General features: G+C 40.4%; 1 protein-coding gene across 1 annotated transcript in view; it reads right to left on the reverse strand.

Annotated features, from left to right (window-relative positions):
- The window catches only part of prmt3 (protein arginine methyltransferase 3), a 71,605-nt gene extending 50,854 nt beyond the window's left edge, over window positions 1-20,751 (reverse strand). The window contains exons 1-10 of the mRNA XM_042487014.1: window positions 20,717-20,751; window positions 20,326-20,452; window positions 19,050-19,132; window positions 18,905-18,954; window positions 18,616-18,721; window positions 17,227-17,386; window positions 15,595-15,736; window positions 12,551-12,616; window positions 10,944-11,065; window positions 6,730-6,829 (exon numbers count right to left, since the gene is read on the reverse strand). Coding sequence (XP_042342948.1) covers window positions 6,730-6,829; window positions 10,944-11,065; window positions 12,551-12,616; window positions 15,595-15,736; window positions 17,227-17,386; window positions 18,616-18,721; window positions 18,905-18,954; window positions 19,050-19,132; window positions 20,326-20,452; window positions 20,717-20,738 — 978 coding nt within the window. The 5' untranslated portion in view covers window positions 20,739-20,751. The remainder of the gene's footprint in view (window positions 1-6,729; window positions 6,830-10,943; window positions 11,066-12,550; window positions 12,617-15,594; window positions 15,737-17,226; window positions 17,387-18,615; window positions 18,722-18,904; window positions 18,955-19,049; window positions 19,133-20,325; window positions 20,453-20,716) is intronic.
- Window positions 20,752-21,274: the final 523 nt, after the last annotated feature.

Genomic DNA, 21,274 nt, shown 5'->3' on the forward strand with positions numbered 1-21,274 from the left:
AAGACAGCAAGCTTATCGTATAAGGTATGCATATAAGTTGTTTTGTGAAAGTGTGGGATTGAAAATTTCATATGCATGGGGTATAACTTAATTTCAAGACGGTTTCAAGAAGGTTCAGAATTTAAATATTAGATGACATGACACAAACCTTCTCAAAAAACTGCATGTCTCTGGGCTGTATTTACCTTTTTTCCCTCTCCTAGTGGTATCTGGGATTTCTCTTCTTTGATTTCTCCCTAATTAATTACTCCCTAAATTTTAGACCACGGCACCAACATTGGACACTTAAGTGCAACACAAATGGGCTGTGTCAGGTCATTTGACTGGTGCACATTGAGGCCCATTAGTTAATGTCAATGTGATAAAAATTATTGCTTTTCTGGAGAGTTGAAATACAAAACTAGGAAGAAGGACAATGACGTATGCCACTGAGTGAACACAGACCAGCTGACAGCCATCAAGACTCCGCCTGTGTGCAGAGAGTGTGCATAGAAAACACTGCTAAAATATGTCCCACTATCTAAACTTCATTTTACCACCTAGATCTAATAGACATCATGTTGTCTACATTATTAAAGTTATCCACATTTGGAAAATAAATTCTCTACTACTAAAATGGACTCAGAAATGCGTAGTTGTGTCCACGTTAACGCATTTAGGACAGCCTTTTCCATTAAATGCAAAGGACAATTAATGTAATCGTCTTGTTTATAGTTTGTCAATAGCATTTGATGTCTTGTACTATGTAACGAAAGTTTGTTAAAGCTTACTCTTCTCTTGACAGTCTACTCTCATGTACTTTGTATTTGTGCGTCCATGCCATTAAACACTATCAGGCTACCAGGCCCATCACCTGTGATTTATCTTGGAGTGACAATCTTTATTTAGCCTTTGGGAGACTGAGCCTTCCTCCCCCCCGTCAGCCCCCCACTCTCTTATCTGCTCTGGACTGTTTGTTTTTCGGTGTGCTGAGAAACAGAACCGATCAATGTTTTGAGTTATGAAATGACAGTGGTGCTGCTAAAGGCAGTCTCTCAAACACTGCCACGGCAGACAGACACTCATTTGCTTGCCTCTCCTCCACCACCTCCACCACCACAGATACACCACATTCATCACCCATCTCTGTCTATTAGCCCTGTAACCACTGTCTGTCTGCTCGCTCCAACAGTTCTGACAGCTGGACTTCAGTGATATAATCTTTCGTTTCTCCTGCATAACAACCTTAATTATCAGGAACGTAACTTGTTACTTCATAATAAAACATGCGAGGTTATGTCTTTAAAGCTTCAATTTGATTATATATGGATAGTGTACTCTTCCCTTCTTAAACCATTTTTTATCATTATTTCTGACATCTGTTGTTTATAGCTCAATTTCTATTGGTTATGATGACATTTTTCAAACAAATAAATATCTGATGGCCAATTTTAAAGCACCAATAAAATGTGAGTAATACAGATGTCAATACTTGTCCATAATTACAGATTATAAATATCTATTGCAACATGAGAGAGTTCCTTCCCACTGCCATAAACATCTTATATCAGTGGTAATCATCCACACATCTACATGAACACTATGCCGCTTTGCACACAGTAGTATATTATAATTTTTATTCTGCCTAAATTATTCATATTAGTTATTTATTCTGTTTTTAGGAACACCTGCTTTATGTTTATTATGTGAGGTTTTTTTTTTAAAGATCATTTTTTGGCATTTTTGCCTTATTAGATAAGACAGATCAGGAGTGTGAAAGGGGGAGAGAGGGGGAATGACATGCAGCAAAGGGCTGTGAGCTGGACTCGAACCTGCACCCGCTGTGGCATGGACAGTGCCATTATTCATTGGGCGCCTGCTTTATCCACTAAGCCACCGGACACCCTTTGTGTGTGTTTGTTTTGCACTTTGAGAGAGACAATTAAGTTTTGTGAATCTGAAAACTGCAGTAGTAAAGATGGCTGATTAAATCATATAAAATCATTAAGCGTCATTGCAATCAGGATCTTCGCTAAAAAAACAAAAACATCTCTGCATTCAAGGGAGAGGTAACTAGAGCTGCTATCGGTACTCGATACCTTTGTGGTATCAAATGAAATAACCTATGAAGTTAAGTGGTATTGAAACTCCTCCAGTCAAACAATAACTGCAATTGATCCTTTCTGTACACAGATCTAGAAAAAAAGACTATTTCTATGTTTTTACTCGCAGCCAATAACCGCAAGTGTTCTTCAGTTTCATGTGGCGTGATTGACCAACTGCTACAGCAGCTACAGCCCATACAGTCTATGGTGTTGTGAAGTCGAGCATAGTGTATTTGACTGAGTTGGCAGTCCAGCAAGCTGTGATGCAACCAACACTGCAAAAGTATGGCTTTACTACACACCTGTGGTGTCTGATGGCATTTTATGCCACTGGGTGCTTCCATTCACATGGTGGATGGAATAAAGTAGGACAAAGATATCAGGTAAAGTACTCTGTTGGTGTCACTTTAAGGTATGCGACATGTAGTTCAGCACAAAGACTAAAAGGAGGGGCCTACTGTAAAACTTCAAAATAATATGCCAATGAACGATTCCTGTTCTGGACTACTTGCCGAGGTTCAGATCTTTAATTCAGCTGATCAATCTGTCTGGCATCATGACATGTAACAGTGAGTTCTCAGAAAGAACAATCAATGAGTGCCTTGGTGGGACTCCATTAGCCAATCAGTGCCAAGCTGTTGTTTAGTGATGCACCGTAACCAATTAGGAGCAATGACAACAACGGCGAGCACTACAGACGAGATGGACAGTGCTATGGAGGCTGTTTAGTTTAACTTTGTGCTGCTCCACTTTTTAAACCCCGGAAAAACCAGTATGGTGGCAAGGCTACGCATCGGTGTGAACTTAAAATGACATTAGATTCAAGCAGATATGTTTGGTAAGGGAACACCGAAAACCACTCGAGAGGACATGATGTCAGTCTGAAGATGGGGAAACAAAACTGTCTTGTTTACTCACCAGCTCTTTCAGCTTGAAAACTGGTTAACAAAATGTCCAAATGTCACCAAGATTTGTTTAGGTTTACAAAAATGTTTACAATCGAGTCAGGACTTCAAGGACGCTGGGTGCAGTCACTGAGTCCAGCTGTTATTCAAAAAAATTACCAACCAACAAAAAACCAACTGCTTGGTAAAGCAAAAACACAGTGTCCCGTTTTCCAACCAAACACGCTGAATACACATATAGAAGTATAAATACGTTGGATTTGTTAATTGTTGGAGGGTGCTTTTCTCATTTACCTCAGAGGAAAATACAAAGTAAGCAAATTGTTAAGAGTATTCTTTCAATACCAGACAACAAATTTAACACTATTTATACCCTCCAGGTTAGGCAAAGGGAGGTATGTGATGGTGCCAATTGTATCCAAAAACGCATAGGTTCAACTTGTTAACAAGGTTACCTGTGGAGTTTAGTAGCCCTATGGTGTAATGTTGGTCAATTAATCATGAACATCCCTAATTCAAATACTGTAAAGTTAATGCACCACGCTTAATTCTGTGCTGCATTTGTCCCCAGTCTCTCTGAAATTAATACCTTTCAAAAGCTCCAAACATTTTTCACTGAATGTCTTCCACTCAATATATACTACTTTCCGGGCCAGAGAACAACATTTTCAATCACAACACACGTGATGATAGATGAGTTTTGCTTTTTTTTTTTTTTTTTTTTTTTAAGGAGTGATGCTTTTCTTTGCCAAAGTAAGCCCAGGGCTCTTTCTCATGATCCACAGAGCACGGACTTGTAGACCTATTCATACTACAAATTTCTGATTAATCACACTGTTCACTGACAAACAAACTCACCAGACCATTACATTACATTTTCTACCTAGACTAACAGTGTAGCTGTGTGAAAGGTTCTTAGTTTTCACATCTTATCTTCCAATTGAGTTTTTCCCTTCTCATTTTCGTTAGTATTTTGTCAAACGCAGACTCCAAGAAACTTCTGGATCGAATACAAAGTCTGTAACCTCTCTGCACCTAAGTAACACAGGACGTTCATCTATTCTGAGTTACACAATTCCCCCTTGTGCATTTCTGCCGTTGTTTTGACCCAATTTGGCCATTCTCTGTTGGAGGCCTTGGCCAGCCTCCAGTCTGTGTATGTGTAGTGGGTGTGCATGTGCGTGCATTTTGAGCAGAGGTTAGATTCGGCATGCATTAAAAAAGAGCAACTGGTATATCCATTTCCAGCGCAGCAACAAAGGTACATTTTTTTAATTAAAAAGTTACCTAACAATTGTCCTTTTGATCATATTTAGTGCTGCAGCTCATTGCAGCTATATATATGTGTGTAGAGAGAGAGAGAGAGACAGAGAGACAGAGAGAGAGAGAGAGAGAGAGAGAGATTTTCATGTATGAAAGGGTTAAAAATGGATAAATTCAGTGATGGAGAAAATTCACTTAGAATTATGACAAGAAAAGTGATTTATATGATACATTCTGAAAACAAGGTATCAGAAGCGAAAAAAAAAGAAATTACACACGACATCTCCAGTATCTCCCTGTGGTAATAAGACACTACCTGGCTATAAGATAAACCAGTCGAAGGTCATTTACAGTGGCCAGAATATCTTCACCTGTGACAACAGAGGGCAGCTTTTGAGGTTCTGGCCACTCTGAGAAACATCTGCCATCGGCACCATGATGAGAAGTGACTGGAGGATTCTTAGATTTATTAGAGCTCTGTGAGCCAGTGTCATCAGAGATTACGCCCCCTATCCTTCACCGCTCCACCGGCACGTCAACCACCGAATTTCAATTTCCCTACTGAGAGGATGGGAAGGCTCTGGCTGGCGACCCCTGCTCGTGACCCTGGGGTTTCACGATGGATGGGGGAGGTGGAGGGGGGACAGATACGGGATGCTCATGAATTAGGGATGACTTCAGCGGTGCGTTCAACTTTGGCCGTCCCGCCTGTATCGCCACAGAGAATCTCCCTGATAAATGGGCATCAAAGGGAAGGAAGACTGCTCTTCCTGGTTAGGTATTCAGAGGAGCTCATGGTCGAGTTTAGCCCCTGTTTAAGCCATGTTTAAAACATGCGTCACTGCTGCTGGCGCCCTCATTGGCTGCTGAAGGACCAGCTCGACGAGGAAGGTGAGCGTCTTCATTTTTTGGTACAGTTTTAAGACTGCTGGGTTCCAAGGTATTTTCATAGCACTCGTGTAAGCAAAAAAGTAGATGTGTCTGTAGCTATACTGACAAAAAGTTTTTTTTAAGCTTTTTTTGTAGAGACCTACTAAAACTGTGAACTGTTTATTAAAACACTACTGTTGTTATACTGGCTAACCTGCTGTTGAGTTGCCTTTATGTCTTCTGCCCGTTTCCAGGTGGCCAGCTTTGCGTGGATAAAAAAAGTACTTTCCTTTTTAGGAATAATTATGACTTTTAAGTAACTTGTTGCAGGTTGCTATACTTGCTTTCAAGCTCTTATTTTTTATTACTTTTAATATGCTTTTATTTTTCGTTGTTTTATCTGATTTTGTATACTAATGCTTGTCACTTTTGGCATCTAAGTGGCTATTATTATTATTATTATTATTGGTAATAGTAGTAATATGTATGTATGAAATATCTATTTTATTGACAACCTGCCTAACTTTGTGTTGCATGGCCTGCCTGCGTTTAAGTGCACACAAACATATTGTTTACCTGTAACTGCATCTTTTAACATTTTATTAATGTCTGCGTTATGACTCTTGTATTTTATCTTTGCTTCTGTCCATTGCTGTTTCTTGTGGCTACTGCTGCTCTGTATGTTATGCTTAGTTGTGTATCTATTTGTGCTAAAAAGCTATACATTGTTGCTGTGCTGTTGTTTTGTACTGGTGTTCTGCTGTTTCTTGTTACTCTGCATGGCTCGTGTTCTGTCTTAGGACTTCCTGTTTGTTGTAGCTGTTGCTCTCTTTATGGTGTCCTGCTGCCGTTGTTATATGAATTCTATCATTTTATAGGTTTAGAAACATCTTGCCAAAGAACTACAGTTGAAAATTAGCCTGATGGCTAATACTGGCACATTTAGAGAAATGTTGACTAATGTGTGTTGTCCTTATAAATAAAATAAATGAAATAAAATGAAATTAAAATTAAACAAATTTTTTAAAAAAAGTTTTTAAAGTTGCCATTAATTCTTTCAATTACTTATTAGACTATAACGTTACTACTTAAAACTATAATGTTCGTGCTATGACAAGTAAAACATCTCCGATGACTGTCGATGTATTCTGGGTTTGAAGTGTGATGATGTCCAGGCTATAGCTATTCGTGAATATTAACAACTGGCCACTCTGTACATGTTTATTCACACACTTTTCATACACTATTCCCCTTCCAAACCATTCATCCAAACACCTATGCTGCCCACTGTATACTCCAACAATGTCATAAAAAAGCCTCCATGTACACAACTTCCGCTACCATACAGGAGCATCAAAGTAAGGAGCACTCGCTCTGCTGCAAAATATGGGGATCAAAGACGTACAATGCACGATGACTGACAAAAAAACATAAAAAAGACCCCTGAGGGCTTGACTTGAAGAATCTAAGTCCACTGTGGGCCATCTGACTAATTATTTGAATCTCCAACTCTCGTGGGGCAGCCCTAGATTTTACAAAGCTTTAGGAGTAAAAGGCAAAAATTTACCTGCCACAGTATGCACATGTGTGTGTTAACAAGTACTGACCATCCATTCTGAGATGATGATGTCCACCTTCTCCACAGGCAGTGTGATGTCCTCTATGCGGCCTTTGATCAGAGTGATCTTGTCCTCCAGCTGGTTGGATCTGCGGGAAACATGGAAGAGTCAGAGGACTTAAAAACATGACAACAAATCGATGGTTCAGTAGCAGGCTGTGATTCCCAGTTATTATATTATTTCAATGATTTTTCAAAAGAACATTAGCATTCAGTGCTTCAGGTCAATTGTTGATTTTAAGTGCAATATTGTCTCTAATTTTTGGAGCTGGTCTTTAGCTACTTCTGAGGTAAGCATATGCTTTTTTAGATGCAAAACGCTCTACCAGGTTCACCTGCCAGTTGTAAACTTTGTCTGCCTGGTATCTGGTGGAGGACAGGTAGCAAACAGTGGTTTTATCTGAACCTTTTATTATTATAAATTCTAATAATAGTAGATAGGACTTATATGGCACTTTTCTAAGTATCCAAAGACGCTGAACAACACTGAAATACGCTTACATGAAAAATACAAAGAACAGAAAACAAATACAACATATAGAGGATATGACAGTTCAGATTTTAAGATGCAGTGGGAGACAGCTTTTGTAGGATTTTTTGAAAAGTTGGGTTTTGAGTTGATTTTGAAATTAGTGGAGTGAGTCTGAGCTGCGGATGTTTGGAGGGAGGACGTTCCAGAAGGTTGGTGAGGACAATAAGAGTGAACCAAAACAATGAGCTAAAAGATGCTGAAAATGCTCTGTAGAGCTGAGGGGAACTGCAGGCTCTAAAGGTTCACGACCCCTTTTACATTACGTGTAGTCATTTGACCCTTTGTTAGTGTAACATTCAGTCAGAGTCACATTAACTACAAACTTTACAAAATGGGTGATAAAATGGTATATACATCGAGATATACAGCATATCCACACGGCAGCAATCAATTTACATACATATATGGGCAATTTTTCAAACTTGTCAAGTACAGCATATTTGCAGTCTTTCCTGGGCCATGTTGGGAGTGTGAAAGGGGGAAAATGGTAACTGTCGGTCTGCAGAGGTGTCAGGCTCAGGTAGGGACGGTGAGATCAGCGCTGCTGTTTAAATGATCCTTCCTTTCAGACCGGCCAGTCTGGGTATCAATCTCTGTGAATATTCCATTATCATGACAGCTAATGTTACCGAGGACAGAACAATTACTCACAGCGGCCCAGAGTGCATTTCTGTGGCAGCGATCCTTATCTTGAACTGTCTCTCCCCTCTCTGCTGCTCTGCTACCGCTGCTATCACCTCCTCCCAGGATCCAACTCCCCCACCCCCCCACCTGCACCCCTCACCCACAACCCCCCACCTCCTACACCTTTCACGAGAGGGAAACACTGTAATCTCATTATTGGGGTAATTTAGAGGACAATGTCAGGACTCTGGGGAGAGAGTCAGTATCTGTGTGGCTTTGTGTGTGTGTGTGTGTGTGTGTGTGTGTGTGTGTGTGTGTGTGTGTGTGTGTGTGTGTGTGTGTGTGTGTGTCTTGAGAGAGAGAGAGACAGGTTGTACATTTCATCAAAGGTAAATCAGTGTTTACAAATAATTACTGTGAATCTATCTTTTATCACACAAATTTGCTTTTTCTCAGAATTCAGGCATTTGTTTTTATTAAAAGATTTTAAAAAATCAAAATTCTTGATGCAATATACAATAAAAAAAAATAAGATTTAAAGAATGATTTTTTAATTACTTAAACAGAAACTGTTACATCAGAGAAAAAAACTGACCTGTTAAATAGCTCTATAACCTTTTGACATAATTTTTTTTTATTTTATTTCATTTTTATTTTAATATTATATTATCATCACATTTAATCTTTATCCCATTTTTGGGAATAAAATAATACTAACATTTGAACGAGGGCTGGTTTGATATCAGATTTTCACTTCAAAATTATTGTGGAGTTCAAAATAACAATTTTATCCGCAAATCTTGAGAAAATCTGACAAGAAAAAAAATGCCCACACTATCAGTGAAATTCATCTAAATTCATCTCTTTTTCAAAGTTTTTTGTGTGTTTTTCTTTGCTTTTTGCCTCTGTTAGATAGGACAGCTGCAGCGGACAAACCAGATGTAATTGCAGGAGGGAGACAAAACGAAAACCGAAAGAAACGAAAATGATTTAAAAGGCACTGGATTATTTACATGATATTATCATATATATGTTAATTAATATGATATCTGTATTTTGTTTTTAAATAAAATGATAATTGTCAATACTAGTACATCGTGAGACCCCAGTTTGCTAGGTTGTTCTGAATTACATGCATTTATGTACCCCTCTCCTGACAAAATTAGCACGTTTATGCAGTGGTATGCCTTTGAGTTGTTTTCTTTCTTTTTCTTTACTGGTGTGTCACTTCACGGACGGCCCGTTAAACAGGTTAGTAAACAGCTGAAAACAGCATGGAGACAAGTGAAAATGTTATGGTGGTTAGTTCAGTCTCTCCCCAACTCAGTGCTGACTAGTGTGAAACATCGTTCAAGCGCTGCTTGGACGGAGACAGACAGTGTTTTTGTGGCAGCCTGTCACTGCATGGTGCCAGCAAAGGGGCTGAAATTAGCGCATCCATCCATATGTTGTATTTCCATTAACGCTGATTTGAAGCTGACCAGAGCTGGAGCTGATAAATACCTATGACTACTGCAGAGTCACTTGTCCTGGGAGTCAATGCCATTTCTAACCTTTCCTGTTACATACAAAAGCCAGATGCTGGCAGGTGTGAATGGGTGTTTTTGTGCAGTGGGAAAGGCGAGAACGCAACTGGCTGGTAAAATGCTGATCAGCATCATTCAACCTAAGTCAAATATCGGCTGATAAACATCCAAACTGATAATCTGTCTATCTTTAGTTTAAATCAAAAGTTTGATTTCACTCATCTACCTAACATGTCCTGTTTTTTTCCACTTTGTTGTCACAATTCAAAGCATTCTATTGGATAATCCATCAGTTCGAGCCATTAAAAAAAAACGTATTTAGACATTATCCATTAAGGAAGTGACTGTGAAGGAAGGAAGTCACATCGAGCTTTTCATTTAAACTTCGGCGACGGAGTGGAGACAGGAGATGGATGCTCCTGCCCAACCAACAGGAGCCACTTTAATTACAATCCTGATATTAACATCAAGAGGGAAGTGGCGGACACACAGAGGCCACACACACACACACACACACACAAAACTAAAAGCTTTAAAATCACAAACCAACTGAACAGTAGAAGTAAAGGGAGCCAAGGGCAAACGTCTGTGTGCGTTTCTGTATGTTAGTGTGTATTCGTGTGTACGTGTGAGTGTGTAGGAGTGGGGGCGGGGTTACACATCTTTCTTTAGCTGAATCTTCACCGCTGGCAAACCTGCGATGCAGCCTGCATGCCAGCACACACTCCAACAGCGAGTCAGTGGGCTGTAAAATTAAAACGTCCTTTTCCTTCAGCAAACCCCGTTGTTTTGCTTATACGACACTCTCTTACATAACGGTAATAATAGCAGTCATAATGGGCCCTAACTCAAAAATGCATTTTAGAGGCAGGGGTGTGATGGAGGCACTGGTTGGTTGCAGGCAGATGTGGGGACAGTGGAGGCTCAGGTAGAGGTTAAATGACTCCACTGTGGAGAGCAAGCTGCTAGAAAACTGGAAACTCACAGCACCTGAAATTGGACTGACGACTGTATTAAAGATGCCAACAGGGGGTCATCTACATGTTTGTGTGTGTGTGTGTGTGTGTGTGTGTGTGTCTGCAGGCCTCAGACTGTACTGCAGGGGAGAAGAGGCGAGGGGTGAATGAGTCAGACCGTAGGTGTAAATTATGTGCATTATGGCCACGGGACTGACAGCAGCTCTATTGAAGTCAACCAGCTGCAACAAATGAAAAGGTGGCTGGAGGTCACACAGACCTCCATTCCCATAATCCTCTGCTGCACACAAAAAGGAAAGGAGATCCAGCTACTCTCTTGGCCCTCAGGGCCGCTACGGCATGCAAGGCGAGGGTCCAAGCTAGCACTACTGCCACTGGGCTAATCTGCTAGCATGTTAACTGCTGATTAAAATACGAGTTGAGTTTTTTAATGCTGTGAGCTCCATAAACTGAATTTCATCAAGCTCCAGTGTATCCCAGTGAAAGAAAACACAGATTTATACACATATCTGTAAAAGGTGACTGACTGTAGTCTGTGTCTCACCTGACTATGTCCATGGCCTGATAGATGATTGCTGATTGGTCCACTGCGATGACCTTCTTGGCCCCAGCTCTGACAGCGAACATGGACAGTATGCCGGTCCCACAGCCCACATCGAGCACCACCTGCAGGACGGGAGGTGAAGGAGGTCGGGGTGAGGGTTAAGAAATGACCACTGACAAAAAAAGTGCTCAAATTAATTTGAAAATTAATTTAAGTGGCTTTATTAGGATGAAACTAAACTGTTGGCTTTAGTTGTAGTGTAAACAGGGTTGCCATTCATTTTTACATTTTTAGGAAGAGCTGCAACACTTGCACATTAAAGTGTTTCCCACAGAATTAGACGCTACTATGTGTGGTGGTAGCTGACGGGGGGAGATGATCAGCAATTAAAAAAAAAAAAAAATTACAGTGTTTGTCACTTTGTAATCATTCTGCGTTCCTTCTTTCAAAATAAATGTGAGGGTTTTTTTGGTTTTTTTGACAAGCCTGACACATTCACAGGTCAGTTGCTGTCCATTCAGAATGGACCCATGACCCGGCTTACAATATTATAGCGTTTCACAACATTTTGAACTGTCACCTTTCTATCATGATAACTATTATAGAGCCAGATTCTGGCTAACACACAGCCCTGATGATCTCTAGATGCTTTGGCTTGCAGCCTTGTACTAATACCTGGAGCTCAAGTCATCCAAATCAATAGTCTGTGTATTCAGCACGCTGAGCTCGGTCCAAGTCCCCAGCATCTCTACTGATGAAATTGCTTCTGAATGCTCAAGTCCCCAAGTAACTTTTTCCACTTTAGCCATTGTTGTTGAGTCACTTCTATTTCAGGTTCCCATAGGTTACACTTAATTTGCTCATCTTTCCCCCTGACTGGTGTTAAATGGCCGAGGCACAGCTGTAGTGACTATACCCGCCTCTATATGTAACGCTGTGTTTATACGTGTCTCTATTTAAGGCGACTTTAGCTTCGCTGTAAGCATCCCGCTGCCTTTATGGATTCACAGAGGGTCGCCAACACAGTGCTGACACGACATGACACAGCTCCTCACTCCTTTCTCCATCTTTCTGTAACACCCCCCCCCCCCCCAAACAAGAATATCCTGTTTTGTTCTCTATCTAGAACTTCCTGTAGAAGGTGACACTTCCCCTCTCTGCTGAATGTTTCGCTGTGACAGGGATAATGTACGTTCCCATCAACAAAACCTGCCTCCCTCCTCTACAGTCTCATCCCGGCACTAACCAGCAGCCGCCCGTATAATGGATGGTCATGATACAGGCCGCTGCTTCCTGCAACTACAGGCGATGGCAAAGAGAGAGGTGGGGGCGAGTTGGAAGGGGTTTTTTGTTTCGAAGGGGGGGATGTTGTTATGGGTTTGGTGGTGGATTGCATGTGTCTGTTATCAGCGCTCTGCAGTCGACGGTCATGGCGCTAATAAAATCACACTGTGTTTTAAATCAGACACCATCGCCTTATTAATGTCTTGCCTGCAAAATGCACACGCCTGTTTCTGTTAACAGGCTCGGCTGTACACTAAACCAGCTGTCCTGCACATACTGTACACACACATTAATATCTGTTTGCATTTGTTCAGTAGACTCACCTTGTCTTTGAACACCTCAGGGTTGCGGTACATGAAGTCGCGGTAACTCTCTGTGCGCACCTTATCCTACGGAGAGAACAGTTGAGAATTAGGAAAAGTACACACCAATGATTCTTCAGTGAAACAATTTAATAAGTATTACACAGATGTAAAGAAGGCCCTCACATAAAACTAGGCCGTCTATGCAGCAGAAAGATGCTTTTGAAATTGGTGCTACATGACCAGAGAAAACACAGAAAAAGGGTACGTTTGCTCATGAGGTGAAAACCAACAACTATCACAATGCTACACTCCCGCCGGTGAATGACTTCATAATGAGTGCTTTGTGTGAAACAATGGCGGCCGGCTGGATCTCGTATTACAGTTAAAGTTGGTAAAAATAATTTGAAATCACTTCACAGCTTCTAAGGGCTGAGGGAATCTAACCCTTTGCAGATAAATAGCGATATTTTTTTTTTTTTACTTCTACAACTGCTTGTACTACCATGCTTACATTGTGATATAAAGTCGAATTTAACATCGGTCTTATCAGCCCCCAAGGAAAAAAAACTCTCAGAGCATGGCATGCAAAGCTTCTTCTACACAGGTGCAGATAACAGTATATCAAAACACACTGTGGGGGGATTCTTGGAAATTTCAGAGCAAATCTCTGTGATTTAAACGACTGGGAGAGAGCCTGAAATTTCTAGCGGAGGTCAGGTCAAGACTTGCTAATTAACCTGCCAATCAAATCTACCCACAAACCCCGGCGACTCGTCTCTGGAGCAAAAGCTACGGAATCCGTTGAAATGACAGTAACATGCTTTAGTGGAAGGCACAGCAGAAATGAGGAAGTTTTATTTAATACTGAGCTCTTGGAAAATATTTACATAAAAAAGTTTTCTATTATGAAATCCTGAAGAGATGTGAATATTATGAGCAAAGACTGACTCAGCTGCAACAGTCGAATAAGCCCCGATATTTTTGTCATTTATGGCTGTTTAATTATGGCAAAAATCATTGTCATTATTTTTGGTGAATACTGAAATCACAGTTATTTAACGAGATTACTCGTCAGAAACATCATGCATTTATTGAACTTTTTTGTAACTGTCTTTTTAACAATGGATTTTATTGAAGTTTAAAAGTAATTCCACAGAAAAACAAATAAAAAATGAATGAAAAATTAGAAAAATTCAAATGAATAATATATATTATATAAATATAAACATGGCACAAGCGGATTATTCTTAGCAGCATACCTGGGAATAAATTACAGTATAAAATATTTGAACACATTTCTTATTTTTCCCCGGAAAGTCTGATTAAATTGCTAAATGTTTTGCTAGTTGTGTTTTAGAAATAAAGTCACTGAGAGGGTTTGAAAAATGGAAAAATTTAGCAATGAAGTCACCAAGTTGGCGACACTGAGCGCATTATTTAAAAAGAAAGAGGTGTGCTGGATTTATAACACAAGGCAAAACGACAGCATCACTCCAAAACTGACTGTGGCATAACAATCATTTTATCTCGATTATCTTGTTTTAGTCAATATAGTCAATACATCCTCCAACCCTAATACTCTCTGAATTTATACTGCAGAAAAAAACTTGAAAAGCATTTGAACTTAGGTTTGAATGATTTGGGGAAAACATTTAATTGCTGTTTTTCTGACCAACACTGCAGCTGCACGTGAAATGTTGGAAGTTCGTGGCATTGCCTCACGAGTCTCTGAACATCACAGAGTTCCGTTGTAAAGAACAGATGAGGAGCTTCTGATTTGTCAAAGCTGTCTGCAGGCAGTTAAGGCATGTTGGCAGATACAGGTTCAAATGTATCAAAATACAATACATACATGCCCTTATGTGCATTGAGAAAGTTATTGCCGCTCTGATTGTTCTTCGTGTCCATCCCTCCATTCCAACTCAGGCTGTGGCTGTCTGAACTGTACTTTTGAATGCATGTTTGCAAAGAACAACAACTTAGGATTTTGTCTCCCATCTCTTACATCAGGATCGTGTTAGGGGGAAAAGATTACAGGAACCAATAATGAATATTGCCATGTGCTGCAATGTGCCGTTGTTTTAAACCAAAAACTTGCCCCTGTCGCTTAAGTTAATGTTGTGTAAAATGAAGGCTATAACTGCTGAAAATTGGTCATCAAATCCAAATTTTATGTGTAAAAACAGTTAAAATTTCAGCCTCAATTTTATCACTATGTGAAACCACAAACTCAAAAACAAGTGAGATGAGGCAGGTTTACTTTGAAAAGATTATCCTTCATGTCTCACTGACTGGCCACTGTACATTTTTTATTAATCAGTGACAACTTAATTTTTGACATCAGTGGCAAACGTCAATGTCACGTCATAGTTTCACATACACACACATACAGAGTGCGTCATAGGTGATGCACTCCACGACGACCTGCAAAAGAGTTGGCCACATTCTACTGCAAAGCCCCCCGTCACGTGTTCGCTGCCCCTCCTGAGGCTTTGATGGAGTTTACAGCCTGACGTACAAACACATGACGCAAAACTTAACAGTGCTTAGCACCAATCAGGAAAGCCAACGGGAATATGTCTAAGCACTGCGGTAAGTAGAACAAGGAGGGAGGAGACAGAGCTGACCCCCCCGCACACACACAAGCACACACAAGCACACACAAACACAGACACACACCCCTCAGCTTGCTGACACTTTCAGGTTTCGGCGCTTGAGCAGAGTAAAAATTTATTTCCACGTTTCCAGCATCCGCCATGCAGCGGCACTGCTGGCGTCTCACATGAGAGCTCAGCGCTTATTGCTGATGTGTCACTTTTGAGAAAATGTCTTGTCCTCAGTATCAATGTGTGCATAAAGATGATCATTTTCATTTATGTGCTACATGGAAATCTTTCAGCCAAGACGTACGCTGATGAACCCACTTTTCCTCTGCAGAGACTGCTGTGCCCGTGGCGGGGGGGGCTCACAAGACTGTAATGAAACCTGCAGGCCTTGTCAATGTGTGTGTGTGTGCGTGCGTGCGTGCGTGTGTTATACGTGTGTGTTTGCACAACTCAGACCTTCAGCATTTCCTCATGGATGCTATAATGGCCGTAGGAGCTGAAGTAGGCCTCGTCCTCGTCCTCTCGGAGCTCGGCCACAGCACCCAGGTTACCAGATTTGCGGGTTTCTGCGTTCAGCACCAAACCTTGAGCCAGCAGCCTGAGAGAACACCAGACAGATCTGCGTTTCACTTCTCGTATTAGGACATGGGACAAAAGCAGCAGCCAGAAAGCAGAAAGCACACACAACCTTCATGCAGGACGTAGCAGTAAATGGAGGAGATGGGAGGCATTAATCTTTCCAACTCTCTTCCAACAACCCTCCACCCGCCTCCCACCACCCTCACTCTTTCTGTAATTTTCCCTTATTGCCCCCCTTCCTACCTCCCCTCCTCACTTTAACCTCCATGCTGCAGTGGAATTTTCCCTTCCCCCCTTTTTTTTTTTAAATCTTTCCCCTTACTCCAAACTTCTTCCACAAGGTACTCTAGTTGGTGTTTCTGCAATACTGGGTTCATTGTGTCCCCCTGCTGGCCCCTGGAGGGTAGTGCAGAAGTAGAGCAACACACTGCATCTCGTGATCATTGCTAAGTAAAAAAATCTACTCTGTATTGACACGAAATAAACTTTATCATGTCTAGGTAGGGATGGGGATCGTTAATTTTTATTGATATTGATACCATTATCAAGACTCCTTAACAATCCGAGTTTTTATCAATACCACCCTTGATACTTTTCTATTATTTGGTGTAAAGACGAGGCAAAAATACGTTTTAGCAGAACTAATATTATTTCATTTTAAGCGTTGGTTAATGTCTACTGTCACTTTCAGTCATGTTTTTAGTAATTAGGAAACAAATAATTGTATTTTAATTTTAATTTAAATATTTATCAAAATATTTAAAAATCTCTGCATCAGTAGTTTTAATTATGTAATATATAATGGTTAGAGCTCATGATAGGACAGTTAACAGGTTGTAATTGCATCTCTACTATCCATTTTATAATGCTGTTAAAACAAACATCTCACCCAAACAACTGTTTTATTCAAGTTTCCTGCCAAAACACCAAATTTCTTTTTCTTGATGCTACATTTGAACACATCTTGATGACGTTTTATTTACTTTTGCCTAATTGTCAGTTTACTGAGCCGACCTTGAACGCATCACGGTGAAACCTTATGGCACCTTGTTTATTTATTTTTCCTGCGGATTTCAACTCGGATTCCAACATTGGATCATTATTTTTAACTGACGAGACTTGCTACAAAGTTTATTAAATAAATTATTTTCCAACATAAATTGTAAAATGTAGCCAAATATTAGACCTCTCTGCATTTTCAACCATCCTTGAAAGTAACTGACCAACAGATTTCTTCTCGCTTGGTTTAATACCTGTTGGCTGGCAGTTAAAAAACTTCATTGGACAATCAATGTATGTGAACCAGTGACTGGATTTAAATATCGTGACTCTGCTCGAGTTGTAATGTTACACTGCAGGACCCGCAGGACTCGATAGCAGTATTGATTAGCTCAAATGTTGTTCATTTACGGGTTTTCAAAAAAGTGGAGCCGGGTCTTCAACAGAACCCGGCTTCGATCCCCATCCCTACACCTATGGATGCTAAAAAATCGCAGAAATGTCACTGACTTGAGTTTGTGCAGGTCATCCATGGCTCTGGCAAGCGCCTCCTCTGAGCTTCGGGCTCTTTCCTCAGCGGCTTGTGCCCTCTGCCGCAGAGCATCATGGGACTCGGCCCCCGATGAGGGGCAGGCTGACGGGCTCAACCCCTCACAGAGCTCCTCAGGGTCTTCAAGAAACACAGAGAGCGGGAGACAAACAGAGATGTAAACCATATAGGCTGAACACAAAGGGTCAACACAGTGACTGACACAGGTGACAGAGACAGATCTCTACGTCACGCTTGCATTTTCTCAACCAGAATATCTGTCACTTCACTCTACAAATGCTCACTCTGCACCTTAACACAAAACTGAATCCTGCTACTTCTCTGAGAGTTTTTTAAGTGGATGTAGCAAAATATATATTTACTGTAGTATAAGTAAACTAGAATTACCACCTTGAAGTTGTATGCCTTCGCCCAACAGTGAAGTTGCAGTTTACATCCATGTCTGTCCAGACTCATACGTAGCTAAAACACTAAACAATGTATCAAATATGGATGTTACTGCAAACAAGGTATGCATTCTAAAATATGCCAGCCTCACACAAATTTTCAACAGTTTCAAGGTGGACACCCAAGATTAAAGTCACCAATTCAGTATCTGACCCCATGTCATCATTTGACATTTGTGCAAAACTGTCATAATTACCGTATGCATTATTGAGTTATGGACGAAAACATCTTTTGTGAGGTCACAGTGACCTTTGACCACCTAAATCTAATCAGTTCATCATCCAGATTTATGGAAATCCCTGTGAGGCTTTCTTGAGGTATTGCGTTCACAAGAATGAGACACAGAGAGACCCGAAACTAAAGCCTCCGGCCACGGCTGTCACCGGCGCAGAGGCATTACAACAGCTACACCACAAAGATGACATCTACAAAATTCCACAACAAATTATTTTGTGAACTATACTGGTCTAAACTTCTCTTTCCAGCTCTCTTTACACAACTACGACTGTCACTTTTTGCAAATACAACTGAGTGCAACACCATGAATAACTTCTGGTAAAGACTGTCCAAAAGTGTACGCTCTTGTCCCCATTTCTCGCCCCTCCTGTCACAACACACTTTTCTCCCTGCCTTCCACTGTGACCATTCAGAGCAAATAAGACTTCTGCTTTATATTGTTTGGATGCCACTTTGTACAAGCTAGTTTATTTGAAGTGCGCCGAACCCTTTTCACCTCTTTCATTTGGATCAGAGCAGAGACCCAAAATGTAAGCATGAGAGTTTGTGAGTGACAACTTATCTTCACATCTCAAATACAAATATCATGTAGGTCCGACTGCAGTCAGTTGCGCAAAAATTAAAAACTAAAATATGTGTAATGAAAGTTAAAGGAGCTGCTGTACCTGTCTGCAGCAGGGGGTCGTCCTGCAGGACCGGTCGCAGGAAGTCTTCACTCTCCCAGGGTAGAGGAGCATCCGGCAGCCCCGTCAGACAGGAGGCACCACATTTCTATAAACAGATTTGATTATTACAAAAAAGAAAAAATTCAAGTATGAACAATCCCGATGAATACAAGAGATGAATAAAAAGTGCAAACATCAAAATATACATTTCCAGCATATAAAACATTAAGTGCATGTACAAGTAAAGGGTGCGAACATTAACTCAGATCATATTACAGACAGTACTTACTGTTGACCGAATGAAGTTGATCATCTTTATGTAACCGTAGTCGTCTAAATCTGATGAGGAAAAGAAGGGTCATTTTAATCATTTTAACAAAACTGAACGATCCGCTGGTGTTTCAGCAAAGCAGCGAGTATCTGCATCTACTTACTGTGTTTTCTTATCACGTCTACGAGGCTGATCTGGTGCTCAGCCGTGCAGTGCTGCAGGGTGGCAGCCACAGAGCTCAGCGACCTAAAAATCAAAATTACAAAATTACACAAATCACACAGTCAAAAAAATCTCTTTGATTAATGTGTAAACACATGTTAAATGAAAACTAAAATGAAAATGAAAAACACACTCTCAGATTAATTGCATTGTTATATAAAAAAATCTGATCATCATGTTGGTGAAATGAAACTTTATAGGAAATTCCATTTCAAAACACACTTTTTTAGATTTTTTGGGGGGCATTAAATCTTTATTTGATAGGAAAGCTTAAGTGTGAAAGGGGGAGAGAGAGGGGATTGACATGCAAGCGAAGCCGGAATTGAACCCGTGGCCGCCGCAGCGGGGAAGTAGCCTCTGTACATGGGGTGCCCGCTCCTCCAACTAAGCTACTCGGTGCACCAGGAAATTCCTTTCTAGACCTGATTTTTTTCTGATATAAGGCTGTTTACTATAATTACACTAGTGCACTGTTTTTAAAGTTCCAAAGCATGAAATTCATGATTTGCTATATTATAAAATAATATAAAAATGTCCTTAGCAAAAAAAGATCACTTTCAGACTGTGAGGCAGCTTTTAGTTTCTATGCTCCCCATCTGTGTAACAAACTCCATTAATCAGGGCTTCATACATTACTGTTCAATGTGGCTCCACATTAACATAACTTTTTTTGTAAACAATGCAACTTTTATTTGCTGGCTTTTGATTTTTTCATGGTTTTTTTCCCCTCTCCTTTTTCAATTCATTTATTCATTGTCTTTTAAATAGTTTTTTTGCATGGTTTCTTAGATAGATATATAGACCCTGTAAAGCACTTGGGTGGTGCTATCTAAATAAACTTGCCTTGCCTTCCAAAAATTATGTCTGTGATTAATGTCTGCAGTCAGTGTCCTCCAGCGATGCAAAGTCATTTAACCTGTCGCAAAACAGACTGATAACTTGATACATTATTGTTCATTGTGACTTTCTTGTAGCATTACCGTTTTTAAAATTTGCAACTTTATACTTTCTGGCTTTTGCTTTTGCTTTAAAAAAAATGACTATCTTTTAAATTGTTTTTTTTTTTGCAATTTTTCTTAATTATTGATTGATTGCCCCAGTAAAGCTCTTTGTTTCTGAGTGGTGCTATCTCAGTAAACTTGCCTTGCCTTCTAAATAATGATGTCTGTGATAAAAGTCTGCAGTTTGGTAAATCCGGCAGTGCAAAGTCATCTCACCTGTCGCAGAACAGACAGGTAACTGGCTGACTGTCCTCCTCCATCCACTGCCACTGCTCTTCATCATCAACCTCATCCTCATCACCGTCAGAGAGCTCGGGCATGTCCTCAGCAGCTCCCTCATCGCCTGCCAAAGGAAAAACTCATTACAGCTGCATTCCCACAGTCATTTTCGCGGTGTTAAAGTAAACTAACTAACGTTTGTTACTTTCTGCAGGTAGCCGTTAACGGTACAGCTCGGCAAAAGGCTGCTAACGCGCCGTGTGACACAACTAAATACAACATTTATTAAATATATACACGACAGAACTGCTCACTGGCTAAAATAAGCGCTTACATTTTTATCAGCTACAGTTTGGGGGGTTTTAAATTTGCTATTTACAACACTCACGTGGGTCTGTGTATTCTGCCATGATGTCGCCTTGGTTTCAGTGGACTTCCTGATGACGTATGGTGACGTAAAGAAGGGGCCGGACCGCGCGGAACCACGAGATGCACTTCCACATCATCACCACGAGCTGTCGCCAAAATTCAATACATGACACAGCTGAGCTCAGGTACTTCATCTGAGGGCTGCACACTACTGATCTCACACTCCACACACTTTCAAGATATTAATAATATCTGCTAACCTGAACCACCCACACTTATGAATGAAGAAATAATAATAATAATAGTAGTAGTGGTAATATTAATAATAATAATAATAGTTCTGTATGTAGTCTGGAGGGTGGGATGAGCAGGTGATGGCTGCTGGTAAAGTTTAATAAAAAAAAAATGCATTGTTAAATCTCACAAAAGTGGTTTTAATCATAGCTTCAGTAACGTCATTAGCTCTTGGCATCCGAGGCTTCAACCCCAAATATATATAAGTAGCCCTGGGTCTAAATATATAGGCTATATATATGTTGACAATAGGTAACAATAAAAAAAATAATAATAAAAAGGA

This window comes from Plectropomus leopardus, chromosome 1 (genome assembly GCF_008729295.1).
Source record: "Plectropomus leopardus isolate mb chromosome 1, YSFRI_Pleo_2.0, whole genome shotgun sequence".
In the NCBI taxonomy this organism is placed as follows: Eukaryota; Metazoa; Chordata; class Actinopteri; order Perciformes; family Serranidae; genus Plectropomus; species Plectropomus leopardus.